General features: G+C 53.1%; 1 protein-coding gene across 2 annotated transcripts; it reads left to right on the top strand.

The window, feature by feature from the left end:
• The first annotated feature begins 2,259 nt into the window (after positions 1-2,259).
• Positions 2,260-10,663, top strand: LOC138434449 (aflatoxin B1 aldehyde reductase member 3). 2 transcript variants are annotated; one of them, XM_069579247.1, is made up of 7 exons: positions 2,260-2,596; positions 6,072-6,259; positions 6,427-6,531; positions 7,347-7,443; positions 7,656-7,755; positions 8,332-8,461; positions 10,228-10,663. In XM_069579247.1, the coding sequence occupies exons 1-7, from the start codon at positions 2,368-2,370 to the stop codon at positions 10,387-10,389; spliced, it is 1,011 nt and encodes a 336-aa protein (XP_069435348.1). In that variant the 5' UTR covers positions 2,260-2,367; the 3' UTR covers positions 10,390-10,663. The 2 variants fall into 2 exon arrangements, 1 of the variants encoding a protein (XP_069435348.1); XR_011254791.1 differs by having other exon boundaries at positions 2,280-2,596; positions 7,848-8,461.
• The last annotated feature ends 731 nt before the right edge of the window (positions 10,664-11,394 follow it).

Here is an 11,394-nt window from a genome sequence, read left to right as displayed (position 1 = left end):
GAGCATTACTTTACTAGTGTGTGAGATGAGTGCAATTGTGTGGTAGTTTGAACATTCTTTGGCATTGCCTTTCTTTGGGATTGGAATGAAAACTGACCTTTTCCAGTCCTGTGGCCACTGCTGAGTTTTCCAAATTTGCTGGCATATTGAGTGCAGCACTTTCACAGCATCATCTTTCAGGATTTGAAATAGCTCAATTGGAATTCAATCACCTCCATTAGCTTTGTTCGTAGTGATGCTTTCTAAGTCCCACTTGACTTCACATTCCAGGATGTCTGACTCTAGGTGAGTGATTACACCATCGTGATTATCTGGGTCTTGATGATATTTTTTGTACAGTTTTTCTATGTATTCTTGCCACCTCTTCTTAATATTTTCTGCTTCTGTTAGATCCATACCATTTCTGTCCTTTATTGAGCCCTTCTTTGCATCCAGTGTTCCCTTGGTATCTCTAATTTTTTGAAGAGATCTCTAGTCTTTCCCCTTCTGTTGTTTTCCTCTATTTCTTTGCATTGATCACTGAGGAAGGCTCTCTTATCTCTCCTTGCTATTCTTTGGAACTCTGCATTCAGATGCCTATATCTTTCCTTTTCTCCTTTGCTTTTCACTTCTCTTCTTTTCACAGCTATTTGTAAGGCCCCCCCAGACAGCCATTTCTTTTCCATGAAGATGGTCTTGATCCCTGTCTCCTGTACAATGTCACGAACATCAGTCCATAGTTCATCAGGCTTTCTATCTATCAGATCTAGGCCCTTAAATCTATTTCTCACTACCACTGTATAATCATAAGGGATTTGATTTAGGTCATACCTGAATGGTCTAGTGGTTTTGAATGGTCTAGTGGTTTTCCCTACTTTCTTCAATTTAAGTCTGAATTTGGCAATAAGGTAGATAGGTTCACAAAGATTACTAGGGTGTAGTTTTTGCTGAGTCATACAGTAAGTGTATTTTAACTTTATAAAAAGTGTTTAAAAAGTTAAACATAAAAAAAGGTTAAAGATTATATTTGTCCTTGTGTTTACCATTTCCAGCACTCTTCATATTGTGTGTGTGTAAATCCAGCTTTTCTTCTGTCTGAAGTATTTCTCCCAATATTTGCTATAGTGAAGAAGTAAACTGAAGTGAGAGTCGCTCAGTTGTGTCTGACTCTTCGCGACTGCATAAACTATACAATCCATGGGATAATCCAGGTCAGGATACTGGAGTGGGGAGCTGTTCCCTTCTGCAGTGGATCTTCCCAACCCCGAGGATAGAACCCAGGTCTCCCACCTTCCAGGCAGATTCTTCACCAGCTGAGCTGCCACCAGGGAAGCCCGTAGTGAAAGCTCGTTGCTATGAATTCTCTCTAACCTTTGTCTGAACAAAGTCTTTGCTTTCATTTTTGAAAGGTGTTTTCATTTGAGTTCTTTCAATACTTGAACACTGGCTGTGAGTTCTTTCAATACTTGAACACTGGCTGGAGCCTTTGTCAAGTCCCAACAAGAGAACCACAGAGCCAGCCTCTGGGGCCTGTAAGATGGCGGGACGGCCCCAAGGCACCACCTCTGGGCCAAGACCACATTTTAGGATCTTCAGTTCAGTCGCTCAGTCGTGTCCGACTCTTTGCGACCCCATAGACTGCAGCACGCCAGGCCTCCCTGTCCATCACCAACTCCCAGAGTTTACTCAAACTCATGTCCATTGAGTCGGTGATGCCATCCCACCATCTCATCCTCTGTTGTCCCCTTCTCCTCCCGCCTTCAATCCCTCCCAGCATCAGGGTCTTTTCCAAGGAGTCAGTTCTTCACATCAGGTGGCCAAAGTATTGGAGTTTCAGCTTCAGCATCAGTCCTTCCTATGAATATTCAGGACTGATTTCCATTAGGATGGACTGGTTTTATCTCCTTGCTGTCCAAGGAGCTCTCAAGAGTCTTCTCCAACACCACAGGTTAAAAGCATCAATTCTTCCGTGCTTAGCCTTTTTTATAGTCCAACTCTCACATCCATACATGACTCCTGGGAAAACCATACCCTTGACTAGACAGGACTTTGTTGGCAAAGTAATGTCTCTGCTTTTTAATATGCTGTCTAGGTTGGTCATAACTTTTCTTCCAAGGAGCAAGCGTCTGTTAATTTCATGGTTGCAGTCACCATCTGCAGTGATTTTGGAGGCCCCCCCAAGATAAAGTGTGTCATCTTCAACCCTTAGGAAAGGCCCCTGCCTGGGGGGGGGGGGGTGTCCCGGGTAGGGGGCGGGGCTACACTCGTCACTTCGCTCCGCCCCCTGTCAGGTGGGCGGGGCCTACCTCTCCTGAAAGCGCCCGCCCTCACCGCTTTGTCCCTGGGTGCGTTCGGCTTCGGGGCCCCTGCGTTGCCCGCCCTCTCGCCATGGCCCAGCCACAGTCGTACCCACGGGGTGTCCCTACCCGGCCTGCCACCGTCTTGGGCGCCATGGAAATGGGGCGTCGCATGGACGTGCCCAGCAGCGCCGCGGCCGTGCGCGCCTTCCTGGAGCGCGGCCACACCGAGATCGACACGGCCTTCGTGTACGCTGACGGCCAGTCCGAGAGCATCCTGGGCGGCCTGGGGCTCGGGCTGGGCGGCAGCGGCTGCAAAGGTAACGCCTGGCCCCCCGGACCCGGCACCGTGACCGCCCCTGAGCCATGCTCTGGCCGCGGCCGGGACCGACCGCCTTGTCCACCTTGCCCCCCTCCCCAGGCCTCCCCGCAGCTCTGTGAAACTCCCGCTTCCCAGCGCCCTTGCACATCAGCTCGGACAGCCAGACATTTGGTCTTGACTCTTTTCCTCTCATTTTCCCTTCCTCTTGGTAACGTCCCAACCGTGGCAGAGCCTGGAACGACTTGGCTAGCCCTTCTCAGGGGGCCCTGAAAACGGAATTTGGCGCTGGGCAGCCCCTTCCCCCTTTCCCCTCACCCGCAGGTGCCCTGTACGGTCCGATCTGCAGGAGTCCTGCCCTTATTGCCCTGGCACTCCCTGGCACCGTTGCAGATCAGTCTTTGGAACCGGCGGGACCGGTTTCCTCATTGCTCTGATCCCCGGCCCCCTCCCTGGAGCCCTGGCCCCGCAGTTCAGTCCTCAGTGTCTCCCACTTCACCCGGGCTTCCCTGGTGCCCCAGATGGTAAAGAATTTGCTTGCAATGCAGAGACCTGGGTTCGATCCCTGGGTCGGGAAGATTCCCTGGAGAAGGGCATGGCAACCCACTCCAGTGTTCCTACCTGGAGAGTCCCCATGGACAGAGAAGCCTGGCGGGCTACAGTGCATGGGGTGGCAAAAGAGTGGGACAGGAGTGAGTGCCTAGCACTTTCACTTTTCCACTGCTCGCCTGGGAGCAGCAGGAGCTGCCACAGTAGCTGATATAAGGTGTGGGGGAGGTACCCCGTCTAACTGCCGCCTCTGTCCCAGCCTCTGTCCGAAGCCATAGAAGAGGAATTGACAGTCACCCATTCCAGGGAGCTCAGAGTCTAGAGACAGCTGGGGAGCCCAGAAGAGAGTTCCCTTCCCAGAAAGGGCTAAAGAAGAATGCTCAGAAAAGGGAACATCAGACCTTGAACTGATACTTTTCCAGAAGAGGAGAAAGGGCATTCCTGGCAGTGGGTGTGAGCAGAGAATGTGCAAAGGCAATGAGGTTTGGCAGTGCTGAGGGTATTGGAGCAGGCAATGGAGCCCAGCGGAGGTTTATTGTATGGGCCCAGGGGAAGGTCCCCCACCAGTCTGATGCCATCTGCAGTGCTTATAATGTGCCGGGCAGGCACATAGTGAGGGCTCAGCAACGCTGGCTGATACTGTTAGTAGGTATGCGGTTCTGGTAATAGTAGACGCCGTCTACTAATAGTGTGCCATCTTTCACTCTGGGGTGTCTCAGGGAGAAATGATTCATGGCATGGTAGATCTGGAACAAGACGAGAAATGCATGGGGCTCAGAGCTGCACTCTTTCTAGGTCACTTGGCGGCCTCACCATGACATCTCTGGTCTTATTATTATATTTTTTAATTTTAATTGAAGTATAGTTGATTTACAGTGTTGAGTTAATTTCAGATGTACAGCAAAGGGATTTAGTTATATATATATATATATATATATTTCAGATTCTTTTCCATCATAGATTATTATGATATTGAGTATAGTTCCTTTGCTTTACAGTAGGTCCTTGTTGGCTGTCTATTTTTATAAATATTGCTTGCTCGATCACTAAATTGTGTCCAACTCTTTGCAGCCCCATGGACTGTAGCCTGCCAGGCTCCTTCCTCTACCCCTGGGATCTACCTGGTGAGAATGCTGGAGTGGGTTGCCATTTCCTTTTCCAGGGGATCTTCCTGATCCAGGGATCAAACCCGTGTCCCCACATCTCCTGCATTGGCAGGTGGATTCTTTACCACTAAGCCACCTGGGAAGCCCCATTTTCTATATATGATTGTATATGCTAATCCCAAACTCCTAATTTATCACCCCCTTCCCCCTTTGGTAACCATAAGTTTGTTTTCTGTCCGTGAGTCTGTTTCTGCTTTGTAAATATATCATTTGTATAATCTTTTTTAGATTCCACATGTAAGCGGTATCATGTTTGTCTTTCTCTAACTTACTTTACTTAGAATGATAATTGCTAGGTCCTTTGATGTTGTTGTAAATGGCATCATTTCATTCTTTCCTGATGGCTGAGGAATATCCCATATACGTACCACATCTTGTTTATCCATTAATCTGTCCACAGGCATTTACATTGGTCTTATTTCTGATTACTTTTCTTCTGCAGCATCTCCTTTTCCCTCCTTTAGGCTGGAACCAGCTGGGCTACAGTTCTTAAATCTCAGATTTGAAGTTAATGTCAAGACGGGGTGTGGGCCAAAGGGGAGGAGGTGGTGGAATGGAAAATTCCAAATGAGTAGGCCTTCAGCCCTCCAGCCTGGTCTCTCCCATCTAAAGGGGTCTGGCCTGCTGAGGTGACTTTCCAAGAGTAAACAGCGCAGAAAGGGCTCTCTTCTCATCCATAGCTTGCTCATCTGATTCTTAAAGAGGATGGGGAGAAAGGTATTTAACTCCTTCCTGGGTCACACAGGTAGCACAACACTGGCCTTTTCTCAGTTGGATGTTTCTCTGACAGAAATATAATCCTCCCCTGGGGCCCCGGTTGAGGCCTCTTGATTCTCTTTCCTGAATTCCTGCCACAGTCTCCTTGCCGTTTTCCCTGTCTCCAGACCTGTGCCCTAGGTTCTTTGTGTTTCATTCGGAGTCATCGTTCAAAACTGCAAAGCCGACCCCCTAACTTGCTGGCTGGAAGTGTTTAGAGTCGCCCTGTGGTCCCCTGAAGTCAAATTCTAAGGGGTGCCCTCAGGGCCCTTTGCATCTCTCTGGTCTGTGGCCCCTTCTCTCGTCTCGTGTACCCCCAGACCTGGTGTTTTAGGTCTGTGGGATCGCAGGCATGACTCCTCAAAGCCATGTTCTTGCCCCAGGGTAGCCTTTGACTCCTCTTGGAGATTCAAAGCCCTAGAAAGCCTTCCCTGAATTCTCAGGGCTCCTCCCCCCTACTCCTGCGTGTCCTGACCTCACTTACCCCGTGGTGTCCCCTTAGACTGTGGGTCCTTGAGGGCAGGGATCCAGGGTTGGCATTCCTCTTCCAACCTGAAGTGCCAGGCATGCCACACCCAGCTGTCTGGTAAATAGTCACTGTAGTGATAACATTAGCAGCTCATAATGAGCAAGTGTGTCAGAGTTCTGATCAATCCTCAGGGCCTCCCAGCTAGACAGCACCATTGACACTCTCGATTTACAATTGAGAAAATTGAGACTCTGTGTGTGTCTGTGTGGTGTGTGTGCACACACGTACGTGCGTGCTCAGTCATGTCCGACTCTGCGATCCCATGGACTGTAGCCTGCCCGGCTTCTCTGTCCCTGGTTTTTCCTGGCAAGAATACTGGCGTGCGGCTCAGAGAGGTTGAATCACTTGGTCAAGGTCATAGAGCTGGAATTGGCAGAGCTGAGGCATGAACCCAGGCCTGCCGCTTAACCATTAACCCTAGATCCTCACCAATGATTTCTAAGTTGACCTGAACTTCTATTTTTCTCTTCCCAAAGTAAAAATTGCCACCAAGGCCAATCCATTGGAAGAAAACTCTCTGAAGCCTGACAGCCTCCGGTCCCAGCTGGAGACGTCCCTCCAGCGGCTGCAGTGCCCCCGAGTGGACCTGTTTTACCTGCACCTGCCAGACCACAGCACCCCCGTGGAAGAGACGCTGCGCGCCTGCCACCGGCTGCACCAGGAGGTGAGGGCGGCCCCCACTCCCCATCCTGGCCTGGTGGTGCCCAGAGAGCAGAGGCTCCAGGGCTGTCCCGGAGCAGAGCAGGGGACGGACCCCACGCCCAGGGTCCCAGTCTCTGGGACTGGCCTTCTAGGCTGCGGGGGAGTCTGACCGTGGCCTCTCCCCCGCAGGGCAAGTTCGTGGAGCTCGGCCTCTCCAACTATGCCGCCTGGGAGGTGGCTGAGATCTGTACCCTGTGCAGGAGCAACGGCTGGATCCTGCCCACCGTGTACCAGGTGAGGCCGGGGCTGCAGAGGCCCGACTCCAGGGCGCCTGCCATCCCAGGTCCTCTTGTGCCCCCCGCCCTCTCTCACTCCCCTGCTCCCAGGCTGTAGACGGCCCCCGGGGCCCTCAGGCCCTGGCCCCCCTTCCTGCCTGCTGCTGGCTCTGCGGTCAGCCCGAACTCGCCTCTCCCTTCCCCCTGGAAGGAGTGTCTGGGTGTCGCTTAGATACCTCTTCCTCTGGAAGGCTTTCGCGACAGCCCAGTGGGTCCTCTAGTCTCCAGACCCCAGCTTTATGCATTGAGCGAGTATCTCTGAGAATCTGCCGTGATCACAGAAGCCACCTTTGCTCATCTGTCCCGTCCTGTTTGCTTGCTTGCTTGTTTGGCTGCCTCGGGTCTCAGCTGCGTCACACAGGACCCGCATTGCGGCCCACGGACTCTCCAGTTGCAGCTCTCAGGCTTAGTTGCCCTACCAGGGATCAGACCCGTGCCCCTGGCATCGCAAGGTGGATTCTTAACCACTGAACCATCAGGAGCGTCCACTCTGCTTTGATTTTAACTCGACTCTGACATCTCCTGAAGCAGAGAGCTCACCAGGTCCACGTGTGTTTGAGAGCTCGGGGTCCAGCCCGTGGCTGGTGCCTGCGGATGTGTGTGGGATGGCAGAGCCAGGCTGCCGTCCCTTCCTGGGGCCCAGCCCCCTCTCCCCGTCCACCAGTAGTGACTTTGGAAACCATGCTGGGGTGCCGGGGGTCTTGACCGAAGACTTTGAGAGCAGGCTGGGGCTCCCCAGCCGGGCCCCCGCTCAGCTGGCCCTTCTGCCTGCAGGGCATGTACAACGCCACCACCCGGCAGGTGGAGACGGAGCTCCTGCCCTGCCTCCGGCGCTTTGGACTGAGGTTCTACGCCTACAACCCTCTGGCTGGTACTGGCTGCGGGCACAGGCTCCCCTGGGTGGGAGGGCCTTCCTGACCCCGTTCTGCCCCTTCCTGACCCGGGAGAAGCCTGGCCCCAGGCCTGGGAAGGGGAGGGTTTTGCCAGGACCTCCATCTGTCCTGGTTCCCCGCCATCACCCCCACTTCCAGCGAGACGGGCTCTGGGGCAGTGCCTGGGGGTCTGACCGCAGCCTTCCCGCAGGAGGCCTGCTGACCGGCAGGTACAAGTATGAGGACAAGGACAAGAAACAGCCCGTGGGCCGCTTCTTTGGGAACAGCTGGGCAGAGGTCTACAGGAATCGGTGAGCTGGGGGCAGATGGCGCCAGGACAGGCAGAGTGGGAGGGTCCCCATAGTCTGAAAGTGGGACATCCCTGGGGCTGCTTTCCTTTCAGGGCCTTCCCTTGCTGCCTGCACCTAGCTCTCTCGATTCCTGGAGGAATTAGGAAACCCTCTGCAAGGCTTCGTTTTGTTTTCCTGGGACCTCCGTGAGGAATGCCGATCCCTGGGCCTCATGGCCGACCTTCCAAGTCATAACTCATGCCTAAGAAAACTGGTCACCTGCCAAGGGGGAAAGACAGGGCCCCAGATGGAGGAACAGGAGGCCTGGGGCCGGGCTGTGCCCCCGTCCTGGCTTCCTGTTTCTCCAGGTAAAGTAAGGGCAGGGTTTGCGTTCTTAAGAGCAGAGACATCCTTGAGGTCTCTGGTGAGGGAGCCAGCGTCCTGGGTGGCTCTGTTGCCCAGAAAAGCAGGAGACGCCCTGCCCGAGGGGACCCTGGCCCCTCCGTGCTGCGGGGGCTTCCTGGGTTGCTCTCAGGCAGAGGCCCCCGTGAGACCCGTGGTCCTGACCCCGTGCTGCCGCCCCCCCAACCTGTCCAGCTACTGGAAGGAGCACCACTTCGAGGGCATCGCCCTGGTGGAGAAGGCCCTGCAGGCTGCGTATGGCACCAGCGCCCCCAGCATGACCTCAGCCGCCCTGCGGTGGATGTACCACCATTCCCAGCTCCAGGTAACCTCCCCCCACCCCCACCGTCCCTGGAAGCCCTGCCCCCGCTCTCTTTGAGGAGCCAGCATGACTTAGGCTACAGTCCATGGGGTCACAAAGAGTTGGACATGACTGAGCGATTTCACTTCAGTTCAGTTCAGTTCAGTTCAGTTCAGTCGCTCAGTTGTGCCCGACTTTTTGCAACCCCATGGACTGCAGCACACTAGGCCTCCCTGTCCATCACCAACTCCCGGAGTTTACCCAAACTCCTGTCCACTGAATCGGTGATGCCACCCAGCCATCTCATCCTCTGTCATCCCCTTCTCCTTCTGCCTTCAATCTTTGCCAGCATCAGGGTCTTTTCAAATGAGTCACTTCTTTGCAACAGGTGGCCAAAGTATTGGAGCTTCAGCTTCAGCAGCACTCCTTCCAATGAACACTCAGGACTGATTTCCTTTAGGATGGACTGATTGGATCTCCTTGCAGTCCAAGGGACTCTCAAGAGTCTTCTCCAACACCACAGTTCAAAAGCATCAATTCTTCAGCACTCAGCTTTCTTTATAGTCCAACTCTCACATCCATACATGACCACAGGAAAAACCATAGCCTTGACTAGACGGACCTTTGTTGGCAAAGTAATGTCTTTGCTTTTTAATATGCTGTCTAGGTTGGTCATAACTTTCCTTCCAAAAGTAAGGGTCTTTTAATTTCATGGCTGCAGTCACCGTCTGCAGTGATTTTGGAGCCCAAAAGAATAAAGTCAGCCGCTGTTTCCCCATCTATTTGCCATGAAGTGATGGGACCGGATGCCATGATCTTACTTTTCTGAATGTTGAGCTTTAAGCCAACTTTTTCACCCTCCTCTTTCACTTTCATCAAGAGGCTCTTTAGTTCTTCTTCACTTTCTGCCATAAAGGTGGTGTCATCTGCATATCTGAGGTTATTGATATTTCTCCCGGCAATCTTGATTCCAGCTTGTGCTTCCTCCAGCCCAGCGTTTCTCATAATGTACTCTGCATAGAAGTTAAATAAGCAGGGTGACAATATACAGCCTTGACGTACTCCTCTTCCTATTTGGAACCAGTCTGTTGTTCCATGTCCAGTTCTAACTGTTGCTTCCTGTCCTGTATACAGATTTCTCAAGAGGCAGGTCAGGTCAGGTGGTCTGGTATTCCCATCTCTTTCAGAATTTTCCACAGTGTATTGTGATCCACACAGTCAAAGGCTTTGGCATAGTCAACAAAGCAGAAGTAGATGTTTTTCTGGAACTCTCTTGCTTTTTCAATGATCCAGCAGTTGTTGGCAATTTGATCTCTGGTTCCTCTGCCTTTTCTAAGACCTGCTTGAACATCTGGAATTTCACGGTTCATGTATTGCTGAAGCCTGGTTTGGAGCATTTTGAGCATTACTTTCCTAGAATGTGAGATGAGTGCAGTTGTGCGGTAGTTTGAGCGTTCTTTGGCCTTAGTACACAGCTTAAGATGAGTTGTTTTATTGTATAATCACTAGCTATGGGCTTAAAGAAACTAAGGTGTTATGTGACTAAGACTAAGGAATGTAGGGAAAAAAAGTTTGCCCTTTTCTCCTTCTTGAGAGCCCCAGATGACTTTCTCCTCCTTGGGGACCCTGGACTTCTTATCAACCTACCTGAGAATTAACTCTCTCACTACGCAGGGTATAAAGAGCCTGCCCCACCCCAGGTCTTGGCAGGGGCAGGGCTGGGCGGGGGTGTGTGTGATGGGTTCTCTGTGGGGCATCAGTGCGTGACGTCCGGCCGTCTCCCCTTGCAGGGCGCCCACGGGGACGCGGTCATCCTGGGCATGTCCAGCCTGGAGCAGCTGGAAGAGAACTTGGCGGCCACTGAGGAGGGGCCCCTGGAGCCGGCCGTCGTGCAGGCCTTTGATCAGGCCTGGCGCCTGGTCGCCCACGACTGTCCCAGCTACTTCCGCTAGGCCCCCGCCCGGCTCAGGCGCCGGAGGTGTCTCCCTCTTCCGTCGCCTCTCCTGCTCTCTCCCTGGCCGGCCTTGCCTTAAGCTGATTTCGTGGTCGTCCTCCATCGTCTGGATCCACGCGTTATTTTTCTAGACCCCTGCCTCCCTCCCAGGTGCCTTCACAACGTGCAACGCCTTGGGCTGAGCCCCTCTGGGGCGCTTCCCGTCTGAATAAAGCCAGCGCTAGCCCTGCCTGTGGCCCAGTCACTGAGTGGGCCCGCAGGTTTCTCTCTCAGCTGCTGTGACTCGTCTCCTCCCTGCCTGCGCCTTCCTGCCCGAGGGGTGGACCCACGAGCTGGAGCCCCCGGGGCAGAGGTGGCGGGGGGTCTCCCAGCCTGACCTCTCGGTGGGGCTGCAGGCGGCCCTCACGTTCCCACGTGACAGAGGGAAAGAGGGCCGTCCATCCTGAGGTGGATTTTCTGTCCGAATTATCTCACTGGATACTCAGAAAGGGAATAATTTGGACAAAAACCTTCCAAGAAAGATAAAACCCCCCAGGATGCTGCGGGGCATTTTAACGCACAGTCATTTTATCAGTGGCTTTTAAAAAAAGGGGAAAAGTGGGACTTTTCTGGAGGTCCAGTGGTTAAGACTCTGCGCGGGGTGCAGGTTCGATTCCTGCTTGGGAATTGAAGATCCCGCATACTGGAAGGCCCACCCCTCTGAAAACAGAGGCAGTGCCTTCACGCTTAGCTGAAGCCTGCTGGCGTCTGCTCATCTCCAGATTCTCAGCTCCGCTGCTGCGCCTCCCTCTGTTGGTGTGGGCCTGGGCAGCCCAGACCCGTTTCCGTCAGCAAATCCCTGCTCCAAGGAGGAGGCACCCAAGGCTGGAGAAGAAAGGAAATCCCAGGTCCGGTTGTTTCTGTTAGAACATCAGGCCCTGGGCGAGGGATGTGAGCCAAGCAGCAGGAGCAGGCAGCTCCTGAACCCATCTCTTAAGTGACGACAGGGGCTCAACTTGGAAAT

Source organism: Ovis canadensis, chromosome 2 (genome assembly GCF_042477335.2).
Source record: "Ovis canadensis isolate MfBH-ARS-UI-01 breed Bighorn chromosome 2, ARS-UI_OviCan_v2, whole genome shotgun sequence".
Taxonomy (NCBI): Eukaryota; Metazoa; Chordata; class Mammalia; order Artiodactyla; family Bovidae; genus Ovis; species Ovis canadensis.
Note: the sequence above shows the minus strand (reverse complement) of the source record. Positions and strands in the feature narration are given on the sequence as shown.

Coding starts and splice junctions, on each gene's coding strand:
- LOC138434449 (XM_069579247.1), top strand. CDS start 2,368: ATGGCCCAGCCACAGTCGTACCCACGGGGTGTCCCTACCCGGCCTGCC. Junction 7,756..8,331: donor GCAGAGGTCTACAGGAATCG/GTGAGCTGGGGG, acceptor CAACCTGTCCAG/CTACTGGAAGGAGCACCACT. Junction 8,462..10,227: donor ACCACCATTCCCAGCTCCAG/GTAACCTCCCCC, acceptor CTCCCCTTGCAG/GGCGCCCACGGGGACGCGGT.